Source organism: Solea solea, chromosome 12, assembly GCF_958295425.1.
Source record: "Solea solea chromosome 12, fSolSol10.1, whole genome shotgun sequence".
NCBI classification, from domain to species: domain Eukaryota; kingdom Metazoa; phylum Chordata; class Actinopteri; order Pleuronectiformes; family Soleidae; genus Solea; species Solea solea.
In genome coordinates this window covers 18,854,327-18,881,084 of record NC_081145.1, presented here as the reverse complement: position 1 = coordinate 18,881,084, position 26,758 = coordinate 18,854,327, and the positions used below count along the sequence as shown (strand labels likewise).

Genomic DNA, 26,758 nt, shown 5'->3' with positions numbered 1-26,758 from the left:
ATGTTATATTCTAAAAGTATGCAGAGTTTTTCTTCCATGGAAAGGGGCTATCCTCACTCATTTCATTTCTTGAGTTAGTAAAATGTCTCCTTGTTCACAGCTTCTGCATATGGAGAGGTCAACGCACAGCAAAGCTTAAAGCTTGTGTAACAAGCGTATTTGTGCATTACAGTAGCATTATGTTGGTCCCCAAAGAGATAAGGATAGTGGCTTGAAGCAAAAGGACAGGTTGGTGGTGTGTACTTCCTCCTATAAGGTGTTTGTCAGATAGCAGTCTGTAAGCGTGTAAAGCCGATATAGCACAGAAGTGAAAAGAGATGATGAGAGGGACTGCAGTGTATATGTTGGGATTTAAATCATGAAGGCAGATACAAGGCAAATCAATGTTTACAGGGTTTTATATCAACACGTCAATGAACGAAAGCTAAATGACTTAAAAAAACTTTAAAAGCTCAGTTCATTTTATGGAGTCAGATGCTGATTTAACTGAGGAAAAATACAAACAGAGAGTTTATTTATCAAGCTTGTGCCCCGTTCAAACTGAAATCTCGAGGTTCTGCAGTGTTTCTCTGTAATCTACCAAATAATATAAGAAAATGACTCACAGGGGCCTAAATATAGGACCGCTGATAGTCTGACTCATAAAATGTCTTGTCTGAAAAGGAAAATGAATTTATTTAATAGTGAACAGCAGGATGATATAGCCTTCATCATACAACGGCGCCTTGTGCTGATTTGTCTTGTTTATTAGCTCCAGTGGTAAGTCTGCTCTTTTATTGGTGGAATGCAACTGTTAATGTGATGGAATACCTACCCGGACAATGTGGTCTACTTTAAGGGTAAGAAGAAACAAAATATTCACACTGACCAGGTCGTCTAACTACCGCGGGCTGCAGTTAACAGACAAACGGTCCTTTTGAGCCACCCAATGTTGACTTTGGTCTTCAGTGGTTTCTTCAATGGTTTACTCTGTATCGTTGCCATGAAGCAGATAAATGTATACTATGTGTACTGTATTTGTGTAAGCTAGGGGTGTGTTCGCGTGCCAGAAAAAATAACAAGCACAAGGGAGGGTGTTGGTCAACAAGGCCACTCCTGGATTTCTGGGGGTCTGCGGTTTGGTCTCAAGGTACAGAGGTACATAGCCTGAACACAGAGACTAGGCATAGTGGTGTGTGTTTACGCTCACTGTACAAACGACACATTCATCATTTTTTGAGAGCTCCATCATTGGCTTTAATTAAGATTTTCCATTGGCCACACTAATGGAGACATCGGAACCACTGTTCGCCCCCAGGTGTCCATCCGATGAGAGACAAAATCCTTAAATTGCAATGTTTGTCTGTGTTATGAATAATGAATAATCCGTTTATCCATTTAACCACATGGTGCTAAGAGTTGGTAATGGGAAGTATATACTAAGGCTTATGTCAAAACAAAATATTCCTCTCAAATTTCTCGGGTGCCTTAAGACTGTTACTTGTTGCCACATTGAAACCACACATTTAGAGGACTGAACACTTTTTATTCAAGTATAACCTAATGCAGAATAGCGTGAATATAGTAATGGTCTGGACTGAACGCTGCCCTTCCCCTCGCGTGTTAGTGCCTTGTGGCTGCAAAGACTCGACTCAAATGAAGTAAATACATAGAGCTCTAAAGTGTAACACTGACGGTCACACAATGGCTTCTTGTTTACCTTATGATTGCGAAAAGGATTTATTTGTGACAGTTGATCGATGCTCTCGCTGTTCCGCTGTTCGACCCTGTCACCCAGCCTTTGTCTTTACCTTACCTCCCTTCACTGTTTGACTTAAGCCGTGAAAATGTCTTCAGAATATCCACGGTTGCATGTGATAAGCGCCTAACTTTCAAATAGAGCAGCTACTTGTTGGCTCTGCTGGGAATAAAGCTGCAGACCTCTTCCTGCCACTGGGATCCATGTTAAATCAGTGGAATTTCAGAAAACAAAACTGCTTTTCTTGGCAGTTATGGCAGTGACGCAATTGGCTGGTCTGGGGGTAACTGGTGTTGCCGTTGAATGTATCTATTTTTGGCTCAAGAGCTGGGCTAAGGGAATCTCTGGGAGAAAACAGGGTAGCATGTGTGTGTCCACATTCCACATGTCTGACCTATGACAGTGCCCTCTGTTTACAGCTCTGTGCGATGATCTAATGAGAGTCCAGACAGACCCAAGATTTAGAAGTGGGCAGAGGTGGACTCATACAAGGACAATTCTCTTCAGGCTTTTCTTTTTTTTTTTTCTTCATTTGTTTGTTCAGGGAAATAATTGAGCACACATGTTCCTTTTAGCAAAGCCCGACTGCTCAGTCTCACCTGGGAGTTGCCGGGGTCTCAACACAGACTCTTCACTGATGGCCAGACAATGTCACTGTGTCATTGTGCAGGCTTTAAACAAACCTCTGCAGGTTAGCAGTGTAAAGACTGACCACAAGTCTGACCTGTCACACTTGCCATGGGTGACTTGCTCTTTCTTGGTGTGTCATTAGTAGGTGTTGTCGGCATTGCAGGGTATTCTGACACAGTGGAAAATATTGGTACAAAAGTGGCTGACGACACACAAGTTAGTTTCATATTTGTGAGTTACGTGATCGTTTTACTGCTAGAAATAAAATACGAGTTGCAATAAACAGAATGATGTTCATGACGTTTGCTATAGTTCCTGTTTGCTCACACACATGCACTCCTCTATGTTTCTATCCTCCGTTTTCACTGTATTTTATTACCAGGACTTACCAGGACCGGGGATGTCCTTAGCTTTCCGCCGTGTTCTTTCTCTCCTCTCCTTGTCTGTCTTTCTTTGTCTTTGGTATTTCCCACTTCCTCAGCTATCCAGCTGGGACGGCTGGAGGTTTTACACCCAATTGGTCCAGTCGGAGGCCTTTGTCGGAGCCCTTCTCTCGCTCCACAAGTGGCAGAAGGGACTTGGGTTATGAATGGCGCTTTGTGTACTGTTTTTCTAAGAGGGGGCCCTTTCTCTCCTGCTCTCATCTGTCACAGGTCCCTCTCCGTCCACGCTCCACAATGCCTGATTGTTTCTGCCAAGTTGCCAGGTTCCAGGCCAGATCTGAACAACACTTTCCTGCCAAATTCGGACCCCGGTTTTTTATTTTTCTTCCACTCACAAAGGGATTCTTAGTTACTGTCTTTGTTTTTAGAGACGGACATAACTATCTGTTTACTATAGCAACAGTTTGTTGACTGTATTTTGCTCATATAGCAGCAAAGGAAGCAGGAGAACTTAAACACAAATGCTCAAAGAGAACATTTGCTGACTACATTATGATTAGTATTATCTCCAGTGTATGAACATTATAACAAAAAAGAGCATGTTGTGCTTCAATATCAAACTGGCAATCTCACTAGAATCACAGTCCCAGACAGTTATTGGGAACAAGTTGATGTTTTTCTAGATGTCTGACAATCTGAAAAAGCTTTTGGAGCACCTCATTAAATAGTTTTTTCAGCTGTTGGTGTAACATTATCACCACATGACTGTTTCTTCAGAGCATCCACATGTATCCAAACATATTCTTCTGTTTGGTCTCACTGGGAGAAGAGAGCATACACTCCAGTATTGTTTTTCATAAGAAGAAGAAAAACGTGTTTCTCCAAAATACTGAAAATGTCTCAAGTTAAGTCAATAGTGGTCATGTGTAGTGTGTTGTACTATTCAGTGAACTGAACGAGTAGTAATATCCTGTTTTAAGTGATCGCAAACATCCAAAAAAATACAGAACTGCATCTCATGACAAAAACAGCTTCACTCTGATGGCTTACTTTATCTGTTTTTGTCATTTAGTTGACGAATAGTTGTCTTTGTCCACATGCAACAAACCCCAGTACAAATTGTGCCGAGCAAAATGAAAACAGATCTTGTTCGCTGTGCTGAAAACAAATCATCATTTATCTCGATCCAGTCATTTGACTTAAAGTTACAGTAGTATGTCCAGAGCTGTTAATTGAGTCAAACATTAACCATGTTAGCAAAGAAAAAAAAAGCAATGCGAATCTCTCCCGTGTAATGAGTGCATGAAGTACACCAACCAACCACAAAGGGTCTCGTGGCATGCAAACACTGTTACTGCTGCATGATGAAACCATATCAGTGGCAAATTATGAGGCTGCGCATTTGTGGCCATATGAGATACCAGTTCCAAGAAACTAAGTCTAAAGTGCTCCTGCGAACACAGCACCAGCAATATTGTCAGTTAAATATAGGCTCTCCTCTGTCTTCTCCCTCCCCTGCTGCCCACTGGCTTCTCATCGCTCCACTGTGGATTGTACAAATTGATCACGGATTAGTGATATGCTGTTTGCTGGTTTTCTGGCATGCTACAATCCCATGTATTCATTTCGCTTTTTAAAACAACAAAGGTCAACTATCATGATGTAATATCTGATGCTGATTAATCAGAAGTTCTTGGGCTACTAACCAATATGTGTGTGTGTGTATATATATAGAGATCTATATCTATATAAACATATATAGATGTAGAGAAATGTTTGTAAAAAAAAAGAAAAAAGAAAAAAAATAAGAGTGCAAGCATAGATGTCAAAGAGGTACATGAGTCACATTACATGAGTCATACTGGGGGATCTTGTTTGCCTTGTAAACCTCACTAAGACATTCACATTCAAATGAATATTTGCCATTGGTGGAATCAAGTGCTGATGGGGTTTAAAGGCATTTTATTGACAACAATTGCAAAAATCTGTGGAAACATGCTCAAAAGCTTATGATTCTGTTTATAAATGTAAAACTACTGTGCAGTGTATTGACTTTTGCTATAGCTAAAGTCATCTTCAGCTGCAACATTTGAAGAGACATATAATTTTATTTTAATTATGAAAGTTCCGTTTTGGTTTAGAATTATAGTGCTGAATATAATATATTATATTTGTATATTCATACAGTGACTATACACAGGCTGACACTGGCGTTCACTGGGAGTTGTACTTTCTGACCACCTGAATGACTCATTTTAGCTCTGTTTAGCTCTGTCTCCACCAACTGTGGGGTCCAATATCTGGCTCTTCAGCTGCTGAAAGTTTCTGCACTTGTCACTTAGTTTGTCAGTGTGGTGCTAAGAGAGTAGCCTGCACATTTTCACTCAAAACACCTGCACCTGGAAACAACACAGGTGAGAGTGAACCAAAACACTGATATGCCGTGGCTTTAAAATCAGCTTTCACTATCGACACGATCCTACCCTCTTCTTATTTAAGCTGACTAACAAGAGTCGCTGGAATTTTGACACTGGTAGTACAAGGTGATGCACAGGAGCCTCAGAATAACTTTAAATCATTTAATAACACTCATGGGTTTACTGACACTACATCCACATGCACAAATGGCTCATTAGTGGTGATTTTGAGCTTCTTCAAACACAGATCCCCCTCCCTTATTCACGCCCTCTGTCAAATTTATGTTTAAGTGCACAGCAGGAAGATGGACAGCACACTGTTTTCCACTGAGCACTAGCACTGACGTAGCTATCGGTTGTAGTTTGCAGCAGTTGCGTTTGTGTGCACGTGTGTGTTGTGTGTTTACTGGAATCAGAGCTCATCGTTTTTGTTGTTTTCCCCTTTGTTGGCTATCACCCAACACGTCGGTGTTGTGGGGCGTGTGGTTTTTTTTTTGTGGAACGGTCCGTGTGTGTCTCTATTATATGGCCATTGTACATTTTGAGAGGTGAGGCCTAATTAGCCACATAAGGACAGAGAGATCTAGTGGTCTTGTGTTTAGATTTAAATTAAGAGTTGAGTGGAGAGGTGAGTTTTATGGGATAAATGTGGCTAATGAAAGTCCCCATAAGTATAGGGCAATGAAGGGAAGTCATTACAGTAAATGTAATGATGTATTAGCCTAATGACTCCCTGTAGCCTGAAGGAAAAAAGAGATTTTTGCACTAAAACACAGAAGAACAGAATCTGCTTGAGAGGCCTTAATGCAGCTTAATAGATTGTTCTTCTGATAGCATGTGCTTAACATGACTCTCTCTCTCTCTCTCTCGCTGTGTGCATGTGTGAGTTAGTGCACGTCTAATGAATGTGATCTGTTTCAAACCGCTTGTTATGTGAATGAGCTGTTATTACACACGTCTTGCAGTCATGTCTCTGATTTAATAAAAATGTTCCATTCAAATGCGTGGTTCCGAAATGAACCTTTTTGTGTCCTCCGTGTTTTCTCAGCTCTAGACAAAAATATGAAAATACTCAAAAGCATCAAGTAAAATATGAATAAGTGTGGTTTATTTAAGTGTAATTTAAGTCATGCAGCTGCACATGCACTAAAGTCAAAAAGCCAATTAGAAGTAGGTCTACCAAAATATAGGCGTTACTTCTAAAAGGGTTGATATTCAAATGTTTCTAAATTGAAACAAAAAGCTGCTCTTTTTTCTTGTAACTTCACTGATAAGGACCTCTCACTTGTTATCACCCTTCCTCTCCTCTCCCCTCCTGGGCACACACACATGTGTCACCAAAATTAAACCTCTGTTTGTTATCCTTCACAGAATGATGTCTTCCATGCACACAACGCCTCCCTTTCACACACCATCTGAGGAAGAGGAAGCAACGGGGCAGGACAACACGCCATGGGCCAAGCATGAGCAAGAGGGCCCGAAGGAGACAGCGTCGCCCTCGTCACATGACCAACTCCACCCTGACGAGCTACAGCCAATCAGAGAGAGAATGACAGATACCGAGTGGGAGAACGTCGGGCCTGCTGTGATGGTGAGAAGTGAATTATGCACACGGCTGAGAAGCTGACCATAGCTTATCATGAGAGTATGTTCCTATAACTCAAATCTATCAAACAAATATAGTTAGTATGTGTGCACAGTGTACAAACTCACTGCACACGGCTCATAAAACATTCATGACAGGGCAAGCATAATGATGATTGTGCACAATTTGAGTGTACATAGAAATACTATACATGCACCCATGCGTGCACACACACACACACACACACACACACACACACACACACCCTCATAGACATAATGCATTCCCTCGCATCCTTACCCTAACGTTAATTATCACAACTAAAGGTGTGAGGATCAGATGAAATGTCCTCAATTTCCCAAAATGTCCTCTCTCCATAGAATTAATACAATTGCTGGTCCTCACAAAGCTACAAAATACAAGAACACACACACACACACACACACACACACACACACACACACACAAACCAGTGGTTCTCTCTAGTTATGTGCTGCAGGCAGTGCTGTAGGCAGCTGGGTGAGGGTTCTTCTCCAGGGAGCTTAGTTCTTCTCCACAGCCTGTATGTGCTTGTGTGTGTGTGTGTGTGTGTGTGTGTTTGTGAGCAAGAGAGGTATAGAGGAAGAGGGAGTGTGTGTTGCGTTGTTGGTTATTTAGCTTCAGGTTCTGTTGGACCCTGACAGACAAGGTGTGTTTGACTTGGGCCTCTGTGGGAGGAAACAACTTCTGAGAATAAAGTTTCCTTGGTATCCATGTTGTGGCAGAAAATGCTTATTCACTCTTTTAAAAGAAAGTTGAATGTGCCACTGTATAATTTTACTGTGTAATAATACTATTCATGTGTCATTTTTTTTAGATCATACAGTTTGTTACATTCAGTCTTTCTTAACTCACAGTAGGAACATATAAGGCAATTAAAGCTCAAAGAAAGTGATTTCCAACTTCACATCTGATTTCTAAGAGACCTTGAGAGAAAAAGTTTCTTTTTCCCCCTCTTTTGCTTTTTCTTTTATTCTTTTTCTTATATTTTGTTCCATTGTCAAATATTCTATTTCCACTTGTCTAACCACTGGAGACCGGTGGCCTTTCAAGCGTATTTTTTTTTTGGCCCAAACACACAAGTTGAAACACAAGAAACTGTTGGGACCATGAAACCAGCGGGAGGGGAAATGGCAGCACCACACTTTGGAAATGTAAAAAGATAGTAGATGGACAAAAAAGGTGGAACATAATCCCTGTTTACACTGTTTTTTTTTTAGAAAAACCTATTCTGCAATACTCTTCTGCTTAATTTGACTTGAACCATTGATGTAGTTGTGATATTTTTCACACTAAGCATATTGCCTTTGCAGTGACGTCCACTTTAGAAAGTAGAAACTGGTTCAGGGGTCTAAGGATGGACGATTTTCAGCATCACACTTGCAGTAACTGTCATGCAATGTCAGCTGGAGACATATTTAATATATGACCCATCACTGTATAATTTGACCTCAGGACCTTCCCGTCCATAACACGCTGCTTGTATAACTCGAGGACAACATTATGTACGGACCTGAAAACTCACACCTGAACAGTCCACAAGTGACACACTATCTCCTAATCCTCATTACAGAGGCATCTTCAGCTTAAAGACAAAGTGCACAACACAGTCTCCTGGAGCCATTTCAAGGGCATCTTAAGATCTCGCTGTTAGCCAAAGCCCCTTGTCTTTGAAACCTAATCCTCCTAAAGTTCTCGGAGATCCCCTCACTCTGTAAGGGGAGGAGAAAGCGTCCAGAAATAGTCCGGTGTTAGAACACCTGTGCTAAAGTGTCTGTTGTGTGGGACAATGTGGTTGTCTAGAAGGGCTTAGCGTCTTGGTAAATATAGACACTTTGTGCCTCTTCCTTACCTCAGCATCAGTGGGACACAAACACACTTAATAATAGAAAAGACTGTTACAATATCTGCCATCCTCCATCAACACGTTGCCTAAGTTACGAGCATAGATAACTGTGAGTTATAATTGTCTTTGTTTAAATGTGTGTGAAAATGTAATGAGTTAAATGCATATTGTAAATCTATCATTTTTTTTAACAAATTTTTAGACAGCTGACAGTAAATGAGGAGGGAGATAACTCGCAACTTACACTCAGAACAATAATTAGAAAAACAGGCCGAGCTCACGTGAAGTGACACAACAACGCTCCTGATGACCAAGATCAATTTGTCAAAACTTGACCTTTCCAAAAGTCAGCATCTGTCAGTGTTTCATGTAAACGCTTGAGCTCAAATTCCCAGAATGCATCAGGTGATGACACACAAAGAAACAACTCTAACTCTAACCTCTCATGTGCTTTTTTTTCCCCAGGACAATGAACGCAATAAAGGCTGCTCAGTCTACTCCTACCAGACTAACTCTACCTCTCCACACAAGCCAGAGGAGTGTTCCCGGGATCGGGGGGAGGCCATGATCGGCCTCACATTTGGGACGCCGGAGCGTCGCAAAGGCAGCCTCGCAGACGTGGTGGACACACTGAAACAGAAGAAGCTTGTGGAGCTGACCAAAACAGAGCAAGATGGTAAGAAAAAGTGTCAGTCTATTGTCTCTCTGTGACAATAGATTGTGCTTGATCTCTCTCATTTAGAGGTTTTACCTTGTAATTGATATAGTGAAGTGAGCCAGCGTGAGGCACAATACAGTACACAGTCTTTTTTACTGGAAGAAAGGTGCCTCTCATCTACAGTGTGGAACAGTGCGGTTTGGAAGGAGAAAAGTGTGTCTTTGTGTGTGTGTGTGTGTGTGTGTGTGTGTGTGTGTGTTGTGACATATGCCTGTCAAATTAAATTAGACTTTGAGTGCACGTCTTCTTTTATTTCTTTGTCCCATCATGTGGAAAGGTTTCTCATTTCCAAACCTTAAACCTTAGTTTCCGAACCCAAGTTTGACCTTGGTTTGTCAGTAACAGATACCAGAGATGTGTAGACGCCACCAGAAAGTAAACAAAAGCCCATTTAGTTTTGTCACCAAATTTAATTTCTTTTCCCATTATTTACCTTTAATTCAAGGGCCCATTGTTTGTGTAATTTGCAGTTTAATTTACTGTGTAAGAACAAAAAAAAGGTTGGACGAGTTATTTGCAGTTGCTCTTGCGCAGCTGTACGGATGATGGATAATCAGTGGTGTTAAAATATGGTTATTTGTGAAATTAATTTCAGAACACTCACACGTCACATGTGTAGTTGATGTTATTGTTTTTTTTGTAAAAAAATAATACACACATTTAAAATTCCTTCTATTTGACAGACAGGATGTCATTCCACTCACACAAAGTGAAAACAGCTTTACCTGTATTTTGTTTTCCTTTTCCAAACCCATCCCCCCTAGAGGATCTTTGAACATCTAAAATTACAACCGACGGATCCTTCGCTCGTTAGATCACAATATCAATCAGTGAAAACACAGGTTTCCCTTTCTCCTCTGCTCGTCTGATCTACACCACTAACACAGGAAAGCGCTGGAGTCTCCCAGCATGCCTCAGCTTGCCCCTTTCCACCCCACAGCAAGCCAGATCTAAAACCCTCTTCACTGTTATGTGCACATAGTAATCGTGATGATATCAGAGGAGTGCTTGATCTCTCTCATTTAGAGGTTTTACCTTGTTATTGATACAGTCAAGTGGGCCAGAATGGGACAGCCAGAGGCGTCATATAGTACACCATCTCTTTAGTTGAAAGATAGGTAGCTCTGCCTCTTATCTACAGTGCGGAACAGTGTGGTTTGTAAGAAGAAAATTGTGTCTTTGTGTGCGTGTGCGTGCATGTGTTGTGACATGTGCTGTCAAATCAAAGCGCACTTTGAGTGTATGTCTTCTTTTATTTCTTTTTCCCATCACGTCAAAAGGTTTCTCATTTTCAAACCTTAAACCAAGGCTGACCTTGGTTTCTAGGTAAAAGATACTAGAGGTGTGTAGACACACACAATCCACTGTCAACAAAAACCCCATTTAGTGTTAATTATAAAAACATTTTTGTTATACTGTATATATATCATTTCATATAAAGATTAAGCCTAAGTTGCTTTACACAGTCAAATAGCATCACACAGAAATTAAAAAAATAGAAATCTAATAAATGAAATAAACTAAATTATATAAAAAGAGGCCGTCAAAAGCCACATCAAAAATATAGTTCATATCTTTTTCACCTTATTTAACTTCCTTTCCATTATTTACTTACAAATGTCAGATATTTTCTTGGACCACATAATAATGTAAACACAGGCATATTCTTGATAATAAAAATGAGTTTTCCTCAGTGATAATTTGGCGCATGTTGTCAGGCATAACACACACACACACACACACACACACACACACACACACACACACACACACAGAAAGAGAAAGAGATGCCTCTAATTTTCTGTAACCCCTTTTTCCCTCATTTGGAAAAATGACCAAAGGAAAGAAAAAAAAAAGCCCCCATTGAGTTTGGCTCTTCCTCTGGTACTTAGTAGACTAGTAGAGCCACTATCCCCGAGGACTAACAAGTGGCATTGATTGTGCTGCAAACACTTAGCTAAGACAAAAACAAATGAGATAAACATGTGCAACACAACCAGGCACCCTCAATCATGTGGCATTAGCATGAAAACGAATGCTGTCTCTGGGCCTTGTAAATGTTCCTGTGAATGGCTGAGATCCTTGAGGATGCATTGTATAAAAAAAACCACAACATTCTTTCATGCAGTGCTGTGGCAATGCAATTCATTTCTAGCCTAATGTAGTGCTACATACAGTACACACAGAGACTGACAGGTGTATCTACTTTTTTCTAATGAGTTTAGTTAAAAGGAAGTGATCAATAGGTGGCTGAGGCTGAATGATTCATTAAGTGAGTTCTTCAGTGGCAAACAGTTGCATAGAAAACTGATGAGCAATGACACCCTGTAGCCTTTAGTCTGTTTGTTAATTGGTTTGACTAATGCTGCTTGATTTAATCACACCTTTGTCTCCCTCGCTATTGTCTTTGTACATTTTCTTCTTCTTCAAATTGCTGTTTCTTTCCCCCTTTTGTTTATATCCTTCAACTCCAGGAGCCTTTGAAATCACTTTTGGAGAATTTTTGGAATCCCTCCTCAACAGGCAGCCTTGCTCACATCCTAATTTAGAGCTTTGTTGTGTGCCATTGATAAAGGCGAAGCATTTCAATTTCATAAGCTGTTAGATATTTTTGTTTGTTTGCTTTGTTAAAGGAATGTAATGCACAGGAGTGCAAGGCCTTCCTGGTAAATAGGCTTATATACTGATTGCTGGTGTGACATAGTAGAGAATTATTTTCTTTTATTTCAAGTGGTGCACAGCAGATAGTTCCCCAGGTTTGTTCTGTATTTGTTCATATTTTCTTCTGACACGTGAGAGCCTGTATTCTAATTCTAATTCCAGTCAGAATCCTCCTGTAGTACGGCCACATTTGCTCATCAACACTCAAACGGCAAGCACATTAAAGCCTGAACAATGTGGACCCTTGCCCCGAGCACCACCTCCTGCTGAAAAAGGTTCAGTCGCCTGAACGCTTCCAGGTTAGATTGGCTGTATGATCAAATGGAACAAACCCTATTACCCACTGAGCGTTCACTTTGCCTAACATGGCTGACCCCTGTGCACACTGTAGCCAGGAGCTAAAGTGTGGATGATGTCGCTTTTAGCCTTTGTGCTGCACTCACCCCCTGCAGGCAAACTGTTAGCTGTCTGCTGCTCAGGGGAGCCCTAAGTGCCTCTGACAGTTCTAATGAATAGACATGGCCGTACTTTGCAATGATTTTTTACCCAACTGCCGCCTCAGCTTTTAAGCTCTTTACCATGAAATTTCCAAGACTGTGTTAGCTCGCTGTATTACACTGCTGGTTTCTGCAAAGACAATCCCTTTTTTCCCTGAGACCTTAACAATATAGAAGCCAAGAGGATGAAGGTCCGATGTGGTCTTGACAATCTTTGCATTTAATTTGAGTTGTGTTTCTATTGTGTGGAGGTTGAGATACAAGGACTGGCTGTGTACAAAAGGTCGCCCTAATACTGTTAAAGCACTTGGCACTTAAACTGGTAGGCTGCATAGTGAATAAAAGGTTCAAGGCCAGGATGAGTGAACACCAGGACAAAGAAGGTGGGCACTGGACATTCTGTTAAATGGAACCTCTCTATATGGATAACAGCCTGGAATACACAGACAAATAACCCAAACATTATCCTGTCTCTTGACAATGAAAGTTGCCTGTCTCCTGTACTCCTTCATACTCCTTCATACAAAAAGGAAACATGCAGTCAGGATGGGACACATTTCGTTTATATACATGAATGCCAAACCAAACCAAACCAAGTGTGCAATAAAGCTTCCACAGACAAATGACAGACTCACCATGACCTGCATTGTTGTGCATCTCTGCGGCTGACCCATTGTTAACATGTCTGGCATGGGCTCGGTTCCCCTCGTGCCAACTTAGTCAGCCAATAATGTGCCCAGAGTTGCTCTGGCGCCTGGCAAACACTTTTCATCACTCTAATCGCTCATATGAATTTACTGTACAATTCATTTGCAAATGAGATTGGGCTCAATTAACACAACACTGTTCTACTTCAGAGTGGTTATAACACCTAGGTGAATCTGTGAATTGACCTGTATAGTTCTAGTCTCGAGCAGATGCTCCTCTAAGCTCTAAAAAATATATAACATCACATAATTTCCTTTTCAGCTGAACGTCAACAACGTTACCACATGAGTTTGAATACAAATTGGTCTCAGATTTACACACATTTGTTTCAGAAAATCCCTTTTATCCACTGGATTAAAGCCACAGGTCCATATTATTATTATTAAATCCCAAACTAAAGGGAAACAGTTCACTCCAATATATACCCTCAGTATTTAGACAAACCCCAACCAATGATATATTTTCAGATTTTGGAACCCTACCCACTGCCCCTCCCATCATATGGAAACAGGCAACATCACAGCTTCCAATCTGGCATTAGTGGCATCATGATGATGCATTTTTAGAATCCAACAACCCCAGCTTTCTTTTCATAAGTCATTGTGACTGCCTGGAAATGATTCATTTTTTCAAGAAACCTGAACTTATAACAACTCATAATTAAGTATAAGACACAAAGCATTTTTCCCTTCATGCCAGGGTTCATCTGTACTTCCCCACATTTTTCCTGCCCCAATGCCCTGCTTCATTTTTAAGTATGTGGAATAATAGATGAAATAAATGATCACAGGCCGTGAAAAACACATTTTCTCAGTCATCTTCATATGATGAAAAATGGGGTCATAAATGGGCACAAAACTGGTTATGACTGGTAATTACTTTTATTTATTTTATGAGATATTTCTGTACCCATGTAAGTGCTATTCTCACTGGTTTTAAATGGGAAGGGCTTGGTTGGAAAAAGTGACAGCAGTCAGAGTCGAGCCACAAACAAATCTGATTAAAACACACCCACACACACCCAAACAATAAATAAAATACATTTAAATGAATCCTATACAGTAAAAGAATACAAGTTTGCATTTGAATATTTCTGTATTTTTCTATACCCGTGAGCTTTTTTTGCTCATCTTTTATCAGTCCCTCGTTCTGCTTTTGTTGAGGCCTGTCATGTCCAGGGTGGAGGTTAGAGGTGATGTGTCTTGAGTTGAGGACAGGCCATAGCAGGGCACCTATAATGGCGGAGGACAAAATGAGGCCAGGCCGTCCCTTTAACTGTGTTACGTTGTGAAAATAGAGACATTTTGCCAGGCTTCACTTTGTTCTCTGTCACTACTGAAAGCCTGAATTAACATCTGCGCTATTACCAGCACTCAAACTGTGCTAAGTATGTTCGGGGAGTGTAGTTGGTTTACAGATCAGGAGTGGCGTATGCATCCTTGAATTTGCGTGTTCAGCATGAACGTCTGCGCCGCTCAGTGCTGTACCAACAATAATACATTAGCTGTGAGATTTCCTTTTTGTTGCAAATAACAAAAGCAGAAGCAATTAGCAGCTTAGCTACTAGCTCAGGCCTGTTGGTAATACTGTTTGAAGGTTAAATCATCTGTTGGCTTTTTTCGACTAAGCTGTAGCTGAAGCTATAGTGCATGACCAATCTTCAAACTTGTGAGCGTTGTGTGCCTGACCTCTCTCTCTTTGTGTGTGTGTGCACGTATGTGCATGCAGTACCTCTTTAGGCTCTTCTCTGAGGACCAGTAGACCTTATGGAGAAAGATATGGACACATCCTTGTGTTATTGACTGTCAGTGAATTCTGACATGTTCTTGCATTGTCTGCATGGATGTACTGTAGATACATGGAAGCTGGATTGCTTTCTGAATGTTTTATAGCCAATTGTGAAAACTTAGAACCAAAATCTGTGTTTCCCTTATACTTTTACTCTTAATAAACAACAATGAACTAATCTGGCATAAACACTGACCACTGACCTTCTCTCATGGAGAGAAAATGTGCTCCTAATGAGGCATTCATCATTTCTAAAGAATTGGTTTGGGTGTGGGTTAGCCATCAACCGAATGGTCATTGCAGTGTCTTAAAAAATAGCTTTGCAAACATGTGTGTGTGTGTGAGAGAGGGAGAGAGAGAGAGAGCTTATGGATATATACACTCAGGTGGAAGTAGTTGTGATGACAGCTTAACAGGCAAGCTGGGTCGGTGCAGAGAGTTAAGCTTATTCGCTAATTAACAAGGTCTTGGCTTTGGCACTATGTTTGCTGTCCTCTATGGGATTGACAGCTTGAACTGTGATTGTGTGCAGGCAGAAACTTTGTGTGTGTGTGTTTGTGTTCCAGGTATCACTCATGTTGTGGGGACATAGTCACATTACCGGGACTTGTCTTCCATATGGGGACAAAAAGCAAGTTAAGGTTAGAGTTAGGCCAGTAGAAGTTCTGGTTAAGGTTAGAGTATGTCTTCAGGAAATGAATACAAGTCAATGTAATGTCCTCTGGAACCAGACTGTGTGTGTGTGTGTGTGTGTGTGAAGGCTGTGTTTTCCCCAAACACCAAACTTCAATCTTAAATCTCTAACTGTAAACCTAACGTACCTAATGTAGCTGCATTATGTGGTCAGCACGGCTCTCCTCGGCTCTACCACCAGGCCGTCTCCCTCTGGACGTCTTGTGGTTGTTTTTAATCTCTTCCCCTGTAATTGATACAGATCTCTTTACTAATGATCAGCCACAACCTGTGGGGCTTGACTACAAATACAGTCAGTGGGATATGCCTGGTAGCCCGCTCCTGCACAGTTTGGCTGCAGGCCAGCCAGCATGTGGTAGAGACGCATGCGATGTGGTTTGCTGGAGCGCTTTTGAATGTTCAGATCAGGAATCAGATTAAAATGTGATTTTATCAAGTCATCGTCATTTTATTGTACTCAGATTTCAATGAACTGCTAACTTGTTGAGGCCAACATGATAAAACTACCAGAGATAAGAAAAAAAAAAAGAAAAGTACCGTCTGTGTCATTGTAGAGAGAGATCATGTTTGGCATGATGACTCGTCAAAGATGTGGATTTAAATCCACCGAAATACAAAGTGTGATGCAAACCACTGAACCTTTACACACAGGCCTGACTGATACACAGTGTAACTCAAATTAACTTTTCATTTTTCCCAAAAATGTTTTGGTTTCTTCAAAGGAAGTCAGTAATGTCTTTGGTTGTCAGAACTAATAATGCACTACTACAAATAGCATCAAGAAAAGAGGTATTCTTATTAAAAAGTGCTTTATCTATTTAAAAAAAAATAAAAAATTAAAAATTAAAAGAAGTAAAAAGCTGAATCTCACTTCATGTGAAGGCTGACTATATAACTTTTTTTAAAAAACTTTTGAATTTCTGAATTTGGCCTTGGACTTTTTTCTTTTTGCCAAATGAATATTGAGAGAACAACTATTTAATGGGGATGCATTAATTAAAGAAGTTGTTTAATTATTTAATTTAGGACAATTGATAGCAGCTCCTATCAAAAATGACACAAAGAGCTTTTGTGTCTCGGCATATTCTCCTTTTCACCCTCATCCTCTCCATATTTCGTATCAACAGGATCAAGATTGAGGCAGAGGAGTGTGCGCACACGTGTGTGTGTGTGTGTGCAGGGGTGGGGGTGGGATATATTAAGGGATCCACTTACCTTCTCTCCTCTTTGGTCAGCTGTGGAGCGGTTTCTGACTCTATAACCCCCCCCCCCCCCCACACACACACACACACACACTAAGCCCTGTTAGATCTCTCTTCTGTGACCCAAACCACAGGCTCCGCCCACACCAGCTCCCCGAGGGCCCGAACCAAAACAGCTATTCTATTGTGTCTGAACCACACAGTGCGCGGGGCTGTGTGTATGAAGGTGTGCATGTCTGCGTATACACGCGTGTGTCTGTGTGCTAAGTATGTGGGGTTTCATATGTCATGGCCACAGTGGAACCAGAAGCTTGGGTCTTGAACTTGGTTCTTTGGAAGTGTGTGTTTGTCAAACATACAATTTTGCACCCTTGGATGTGAGTGTATTCATATGTGTGATGTGTGATTAAATACAAAATGTATACATAATGAAAGAGATTGTAAAGTTGAATGATGAAGGACCATTTTAGAAAGTTTCGGTCTATCCAATCTACACACAAGCATTTGAAAAAAATTGATTTTCTTTTATGTTTCAAAAGAAAAAATCTATTGAAACATAAATAGTCTATTGCAGACGAGACTATTAATGTTTACTTCATTAACACAAGAGAGCAAAAAAAAAATGTAACCCTGAAATGACAAGAGTAGACAAAAAAAAAAGATTATTAATTGGTGAATAGATGTTTTACTTGACATTTAATTACATCCAAAGAGAGGTGACCTTGTTGAGGCTGGGGTGCACCATATGCCCAATCTACAGTACAGTTTTAAAGCTTGTGATTCACTCTCACTTCATTGTTCCCCACCTCTCGCACAAAAAACTGAGGTGGAAAATGTCAGAAAAGTTTGGGCTGTTGCTTCCTCTAGTAGCTCGAGGAAAGTGGACTCGTACTGTATAATAAAATGTGCTATTTTGTCAAGTAAGATTGTCCTCATCGGGCTGTTAAAACTTCTAATTTTTAACTCTGCACTTGGGCAAGCGTCCACGCTGCAGTGGGTGCTGATGTCAGAGCCTGAACCTTTTCAACCATCATGTAAACTCACACATTCTGTAGAAACACTATCCTTTGTCTAATTCTGGGCTGCAGTGTTTTGAGCCCACACTTTCAGCAGCGCGACCACCTTATATCACATGAAGTACACTGCAGGGAGGGAGCAGTTTGTGGTTATTTTTAGCATGTGGGAATCAAAGCCCCAGCTCGGCAATGTGGAGGCCTGACTTAATTCTCTAAGCTGTAGGCTAAGTAAAATACGGTGATTATATTCTGTACGTAAACCCCAAAATGTTTTAGATAATTATCAGGTGTTTTGCCACATTTTTAATCCCTTTTTTTGTGGTTACCTTTTAAACACGGTTTATTAAATGTGTAGCATGAATAATGAAATAAATTCAATGATATTAGGGGATCTACAGAATTCTTCTGCATCACAGTTTTAGTCAGGACAGAATTCATTTGACTTTGTTTTAAAGTGTTATTGTACAATAAGAATTGTGATGATGTATTCATTGCATAAGTAATGTCTTTTGAACAAATATGCACTGAATATCTTATCTTGGGTCATTTTTATTTTTGGCCGTTTTGACTTTTCTTTCAGACAAACTGTTCAATTGTTAAAAATAATCAGCAGATTAATTAACAAGGAGATTTTTCTTGGCTTTTTAGTTTAGTTATCAATTTAGTTCTCATTTAAATTGTTACATAAATTCCATTCATGTTTTGTTGCATAAATCAGCCTGGATCAGAGCAACGGCGCCATGTCAACTATGATAGCTGCGCTTATTCAAGGATAACATGTGGTTCCTACAAGTGGCCACTCTGTCCAACAGACTGAGCACGTACTGGTGTGTGTGTGTGTGTGTGTGTGTGTGTGAGAGAGAGAGAGAGTGCACATAAAGGGGGTGATGTATGAAACAAGGGTTACACAGGGCTGCTAATGCTCTTCTGAAACCCATCACCCCCCCCCCCCCCCCCCAGCGAGGAGGGATAGCTGCTTTCTCAGGCCATGTTCTGCGACAAGAGTTGCAGAACATGGGTGTCATCTGACAGATGAAAATAGTGTGTGTGAAAAGGACACCATGCTAACACGCAGCCGAGCAAACCTCTTTGCAGTTTAATGCTTTTGCAACACTGAGCAGTGCACGTGTGTGTGTGTGTGTGTAAAACGTCTGATGTTGTATGTGTCAGCAGCGTAGTGCCATTCTTTAATCAGTGTGTTTGGTGTGTGTGTGTGTAAGTTCTTCACAGTGCACTGGGGTTGTCACATTGGTGTGTGTGTGTGTGTGTTTGTCCTCCTCCTGACTGGCCTGTCTTCTCATGTTTGGACATATGTTGAGTTTTATTTCACTGAGACATCAATCCTGCTGGCCAGCTGTTAGGACAGCTGCTCTCTCTCTCTGTGCTTCTCTTGCTCTGTATCTTTCTTTCTTTCTTTCTTTCTTTCTTTCTTTCTTTCTTTCTTTCTTTCTGATGCCGTGGGGTTCGTAGCTGAAGTCCAGCCACTGACATGACATAAATTTGGATGTGCAAAGTGTAGCTGTCAGCTTTCATTTACACACCTTCAGTAGCGGAGAGACTCCACAAAATGATTTTTTCAGCTGTGTGTGTTACACAAACACTGAACATTGGCCTTTGTTATTTTTAACATTGACTAATTTTGCAGATTAATGTTTTCTCTCTTTACCTTGGCGTTCGGCTGCGCAGCCGAGAGCTCTTGAGCTCTGGCACGGTACGTCGTGTGTTGTGAGGGAGGGAAAGAGATGCCGTATGTTTCCATCCAAAAGTGAAGTTAGGTTTTTAAAACGTAAAGTATAAGAATAAATACACTGTCTACTGCATGTCTCACTGCATGTACTTCTTCTTATTCTTTGGCATATTTAAATGATGGTCTTCACCTGAATTTAAACACAGAAATGATACGTAGCTAGACAGAGACAGAGAGAGAGAGTGATGACATTTTCAGACGCTGCTCAGCTGCGTAAACACGTGGAACCAAACCCTCTAGACAATCTGTTTCCAAGACAAGGAGCTTGTCCACTGCACAGAAGTGTAATAAACATGTAACACAAAACTGACAAGCAAGGAAAATATCTGGAAAAAAGAAGAACAAATCAAGAGAGATGTTCATTTTTGGTTCTAGCTTCATATTTACTCAGACGTGAGAATGGTTTTGCTCTTGTCGTCCAAATCTTAATGAAGACATTTCTCCAAATCTTTACATATTATGCCCACACAAAAACCCATTAAACCATCCGGCAATTTAAAAAGGCTCACTTTGGGATTCACAGTCGATGACGATGAATTTGCCTCCAGCTTTGCTCGGCTCAGAGCATTTTTACCAAAACTCCTTTCACGCAAACCATTTAAACACAAGGAAAAAGAGAGAGTGAAAGACAGAGAGAGGGAAACTTGAAGCTTGTGGCACACTGTTGTTCTTGGCTGGTGTGTGTTTTGGGAGTGTTCATGCTTGTCTGCCACACACGCACACACACGCACACACACGCACACACACACACGGCTTTTTGCCTGTGGCTCATGTAAAACAACCAAAACACTGTCTCTTGGCTGCTTGGCTTAGGCACAGGTGATAAAAGTGTGTTTACACCAAACACTCACTGGCTCACTTGTAAACTTTGTGCTGATTTACTGCATCTCTGTGTCCTTATCTCTGCCATCTTCCTTCTGTCTCTCCTGTCCTTTATTTTACTGCTAACTCATCTTTTCTCTCTGTCTCTGCTCCCTGACTTTCCTGCTACTGGTGAAAAAATCAATTAGAAAATGGAGTTAAAGGAAACCTTAGGGAAACTGTTATGTCCACTGTTTGTTGTGATTGGTTTATTTAGGAGAATAAATGATGATTAGCTTTTGGTGTCAATAGTTGAAAATAATAGAAAATAACATTTTGACATTGTCTTTTTTCCCAACCCCACCCCGCCCCATTCACCCACTGCAATTACACTGAGATAATGAATTACTTGGCACTCACTTACCACTCCGTAGCTTCTCCCCCTACCTTTCTTTCATCTACTCATCCTTCACCCCTCAGCCCATCCCTCCTCCTCCTCCCTGCTCTTCTTTAACTCATCCATCTTCAACATTTCTCTGCACTTTATAAAGGAGTCAGTGCTAGGACACTGAGGAATTTTTATCCACCCTCGAATCTAAACTATGACTTTTTTTGTCAAATTTTGGACGTGGACATGATTTATTACGAGTATGACGTGCATATTTGCAACAGTACCAGTATGTGGCCAAAGTACCAAAGGCCACAGTCCTCGACATACTATACTATGACGTTTTTTGTGCCATCTCTGATCGTTTTATAGATTTTATTTGCTGACATCAAGCAACAGCACGAGTATGTGGCCTAAATACCAAAGGCCACAGTCCTCGTTAGTATAGTATCAGCGCCGCCAATTAGGCAGAAGTAGTCGACCCGAATCGAGCACACTCCTGTACCCAATCATGCTGTAGAACCTCCCACCTCATTAACATATGGATACAGAAATAAATAAATGTAAAGAATTTATTTATTGTTTTATTTTATTATTTATGCTTTTACTTATACATTTATTTATTTATACATAAGTCAGGTTACGTCATCCATACAACATGTGACGGCAACTCTACCAAGTGAGCTAACGCCGCCCAACCGTTTACTTTTTCGTCACATTTCGGACGACATACTATACTATGACTTTTTTGTCATATTTTGGACGACATACTATACTATGACTTTTTTGGGTCATTTTGGACGACATACTATACTATGACTTTTTTGACTGATTTTGGATGACATACTAACCTATGACTTTTTTTTCAAATTTTGGAAGACATACTAACCTATGACTTTTTTGACTGATTATGGACGACATACTATACTATGACTTTTTTGACTCATTTTGGACAACATACTATACTATGACTTTTTTGTCATATTTTGGACGACATACTATACTATGACTTTTTTGTCATATTTTGGACGACATACTATACTATGACTTTTTGACTCATTTTGGAGGACATACTATACTATGACTTTTTTGATTGATTTTGGACGACATACTATACTATGACTTTTTTGACTGATTTTGGACGACATACTATACTATGACTTTTTTGACTGATTTTGGACGACATACTATACTATGACTTTTTTGTCATATTTTGGACGACATACTATACTATGACTTTTTTGACTGATTTTGGACGACATACTATACTATGACTTTTTTGACTGATTTTGGACCACATACTATACTATGACTTTTTTGGCTCATTTTGGACGACATACTAACCTATGACTTTTTTGGCTAATTTTGGACGACATACTATACTATGACTTTTTTGACTGATTTTGGACGACATACTATACTATGACTTTTTTGGCTCATTTTGGACGACATACTATACTATGACTTTTTTTGTGCCATCGCTGATTGTTCTATAGATTTTATTTTCTGACGTCAAGCAACACTACAAGTATGTGGTCAAAATACAGCACCACAGTCCTCGTTAGTATAGTGGACAGTATCTCCGCCTGTCACGCGGAAGACCGGGGTTCGGTTCCCCGCCGGGGAGTGCCAAAGTTTTCTGCAGAAGGGAAAACAAGCAGTAGGTATACAACATTACTCCTTACTGAAGAGATGGCAACAGCGCTGAGTGCGGGTAGCCAACAACATTCCTGTATGCGACTCAGCGCCGCCAGTAAGGCAGAAGTAGTCGACCCGAATCGAGCACACTCCTGTAACCAATCATGCTGTAGAACCTCCCACCTCATTAACATGTGTCATATTTCGGACGACATACTTTACTTGGACTTTTTTGACTCATTTTGGACAACATACTATACTATGACTTTTTTGACTGATTTTGGACGACATACTATACTATGACTTTTTTGACTCATTTTGGACGACATACTAACCTATGACTATTTTGACTGATTTTGGACGACATACTAACCTATGACTTTTTTTCAAATTTTGGACGACATACTATACTATGACGTTTTTGACTCATTTTGGACGACATACTATACTATGACTTTTTTGGCTGATTTTGGACGACATACTATACTATGACTTTTTTGACTCATTTTGGATGACATACTATACTATGACTTTTTTGACTGATTTTGGACGACATACTATACTATGACTTTTTTGACAGATTTTGGACGACATACTAACCTATGAGTTTTTTCAAATTATGGACGACATACTATACTATGACTTTTTTGACTGATTTTGGACGACATACTATACTATGACTTTTTTGGCTCATTTTGGACGACATACTATACTATGACTTTTTTGACTGATTTTGGACGACATACTATACTATGACTTTTTTGACTGATTTTGGACGACATACTTTACTATGACTTTTTTGGCTGATTTTGGACGACATACTAACCTATGACTTATTTGTCATATTTTGGAAGACATACTATACTATGACTTTTTTGACTGATTTTGGACAACATACTATACTATGACTTTTTTTGTGCCATCGCTGATTGTTCTATAGATTTTATTTTCTGACGTCAAGCAACACTGCAAGTATGTGGTCAAAATACAGCACCACAGTCCTCGTTAGTATAGTGGACAGTATCTCCGCCTGTCACGCGGAAGACCGGGGTTCGATTCCCCGACGGGGAGTGCCAAAGTTTTCTGCAGAAGGGAAAACAAGCAGTAGGTATACAACATTACTCCTTACTGAAGAGATGGCAACAGCGCTGAGTGCGGGTAGCCAACAACATTCCTGTATGCGACTCAGCGCCGCCAGTAAGGCAGAAGTAGTCGACCCGAATCGAGCACACTCCTGTAACCAATCATGCTGTAGAACCTCCCACCTCATTAACATGTGTCATATTTCGGACGACATACTTTACTTGGACTTTTTTGACTGATTTCGGACGACATACTTTACTTGGACTTTTTTGACTCATTTTGGACAACATACTATACTATGACTTTTTTGACTGATTTTGGACGACATACTATACTATGACTTTTTTGACTCATTTTGGACGACATACTAACCTATGACTATTTTGACTGATTTTGGACGACATACTAACCTATGACTTTTTTTCAAATTTTGGACGACATACTATACTATGACGTTTTTGACTCATTTTGGACGACATACTATACTATGACTTTTTTGGCTGATTTTGGACGACATACTATACTATGACTTTTTTGACTCATTTTGGATGACATACTATACTATGACTTTTTTGACTGATTTTGGACGACATACTATACTATGACTTTTTTGACAGATTTTGGACGACATACTAACCTATGAGTTTTTTCAAATTATGGACGACATACTATACTATGACTTTTTTGACTGATTTTGGACGACATACTATACTATGACTTTTTTGGCTCATTTTGGACGACATACTATACTATGACTTTTTTGACTGATTTTGGACGACATACTATACTATGACTTTTTTGACTGATTTTGGACGACATACTTTACTATGACTTTTTTGGCTGATTTTGGACGACATACTAACCTATGACTTATTTGTCATATTTTGGAAGACATACTATACTATGACTTTTTTGACTGATTTTGGACAACATACTATACTATGACTTTTTTTGTGCCATCGCTGATTGTTCTATAGATTTTATTTTCTGACGTCAAGCAACACTGCAAGTATGTGGTCAAAATACAGCACCACAGTCCTCGTTAGTATAGTGGACAGTATCTCCGCCTGTCACGCGGAAGACCGGGGTTCGATTCCCCGACGGGGAGTGCCAAAGTTTTCTACAGAAGGGAAAACAAGCAGTAGGTATACAACATTACTCCTTACTGAAGAGATGGCAACAGCGCTGAGTGCGGGTAACCAACAACATTCCTGTATGCGACTCAGCGCCGCCAGTAAGGCAGAAGTAGTCGACCCGAATCGAGCACACTCCTGTAACCAATCATGCTGTAGAACCTCCCACCTCATTAACATGTGTCATATTTCGGACGACATACTTTACTTGGACTTTTTTGACTCATTTTGGACAACATACTATACTATGACTTTTTTGACTGATTTTGGACGACATACTATACTATGACTTTTTTGACTGATTTTGGACGACATACTATACTATGACTTTTTTGACTGATTTTGGACGACATACTAACCTATGACTTTTTTGGCTGATTTTGGACGACATACTATACTATGACTTTTTTGGCTGATTTTGGACGACATACTATACTATGACTTTTTTGGCTGATTTTGGACGACATACTAACCTATGACTTTTTTTCAAATTTTGGACGACATACTTTTCTATGACGTTTTTGACTCATTTTGGACGACATACTTTTCTATGACGTTTTTGACTCATTTTGGACGACATACTATACTATGACTTTTTTGGCTGATTTTGGACGACATACTAACCTATGACTTTTTTGGCTGATTTTGGACGACATACTATACTATGACTTTTTTGGCTGATTTTGGACGACATACTATACTATGACTTTTTTGGCTGATTTTGGACGACATACTAACCTATGACTTTTTTTCAAATTTTGGACGACATACTTTTCTATGACGTTTTTGACTCATTTTGGACGACATACTTTTCTATGACGTTTTTGACTCATTTTGGACGACATACTATACTATGACTTTTTTGGCTGATTTTGGACGACATACTAACCTATGACTTTTTTTTCAAATTTTGGACGACATACTATACTATGACTTTTTTGACTGATTTTGGACGACATACTATACTATGACTTTTTTGACTGATTTTGGACGACATACTATACTATGACTTTTTTGTCATATTTTGGAAGACATACTATACTATGACTTTTTTGACTGATTTTGGACGACATACTATACTATGACTTTTTTGACTGATTTTCGACGACATACTATACTATGACTTTTTTGACTCATTTTGGACGACATACTATACTATGACTTTTTTGGCTGATTTTGGACGACATACTAACCTATGACTTTTTTTTCAAATTTTGGACGACATACTAACCTATGACTTATTTGTCATATTTTGGAAGACATACTATACTATGACTTTTTTGACTGATTTTGGACAACATACTATACTATGACTTTTTTTGTGCCATCGCTGATTGTTCTATAGATTTTATTTTCTGACGTCAAGCAACACTGCAAGTATGTGGTCAAAATACAGCACCACTGTCCTCGTTAGTATAGTGGACAGTATCTCCGCCTGTCACGCGGAAGACCGGGGTTCGATTCCCCGACGGGGAGTGCCAAAGTTTTCTGCAGAAGGGAAAACAAGCAGTAGGTATACAACATTACTCCTTACTGAAGAGATGGCAACAGCGCTGAGTGCGGGTAGCCAACAACATTCCTGTATGCGACTCAGCGCCGCCAGTAAGGCAGAAGTAGTCGACCCGAATCGAGCACACTCCTGTAACCAATCATGCTGTAGAACCTCCCACCTCATTAACATGTGTCATATTTCGGACGACATACTTTACTTGGACTTTTTTGACTCATTTTGGACAACATACTATACTATGACTTTTTTGACTGATTTTGGACGACATCCTATACTATGACTTTTTTGACTCATTTTGGACGACATACTATACTATGACTTTTTTGGCTGATTTTGGACGACATACTATACTATGACTTTTTTGACTGATTTTGGACGACATACTAACCTATGACTTTTTTGGCTGATTTTGGACGACATACTATACTATGACTTTTTTGGCTGATTTTGGACGACATACTATACTATGACTTTTTTGGCTGATTTTGGACGACATACTAACCTATGACTTTTTTTCAAATTTTGGACGACATACTT

At 39.9% G+C, this 26,758-nt stretch overlaps 1 protein-coding gene and 3 non-coding genes across 8 annotated transcripts in view; all 4 read left to right on the top strand.

The window, feature by feature from the left end:
• The window catches only part of LOC131470218 (transcription factor SOX-6-like), a 100,549-nt gene that overhangs the window by 24,028 nt on the left and 49,763 nt on the right, over window positions 1–26,758 (top strand). For all 5 annotated transcript variants that reach the window (XM_058645888.1, XM_058645892.1, XM_058645891.1 and 2 more), the window contains 2 exons: window positions 6,540–6,759; window positions 9,104–9,314. In XM_058645888.1, coding sequence (XP_058501871.1) covers window positions 6,541–6,759; window positions 9,104–9,314 — 430 coding nt within the window. In that variant the 5' untranslated portion in view covers window position 6,540. The remainder of the gene's footprint in view (window positions 1–6,539; window positions 6,760–9,103; window positions 9,315–26,758) is intronic.
• Window positions 23,495–23,566, top strand: trnad-guc (transfer RNA aspartic acid (anticodon GUC)). Its single transcript has one exon. It is a non-coding gene; the product is annotated as a tRNA-Asp (tRNA).
• On the top strand, window positions 24,615–24,686 carry trnad-guc (transfer RNA aspartic acid (anticodon GUC)). The gene has a single exon. It is a non-coding gene; the product is annotated as a tRNA-Asp (tRNA).
• Window positions 26,116–26,187, top strand: trnad-guc (transfer RNA aspartic acid (anticodon GUC)). Its single transcript has one exon. It is a non-coding gene; the product is annotated as a tRNA-Asp (tRNA).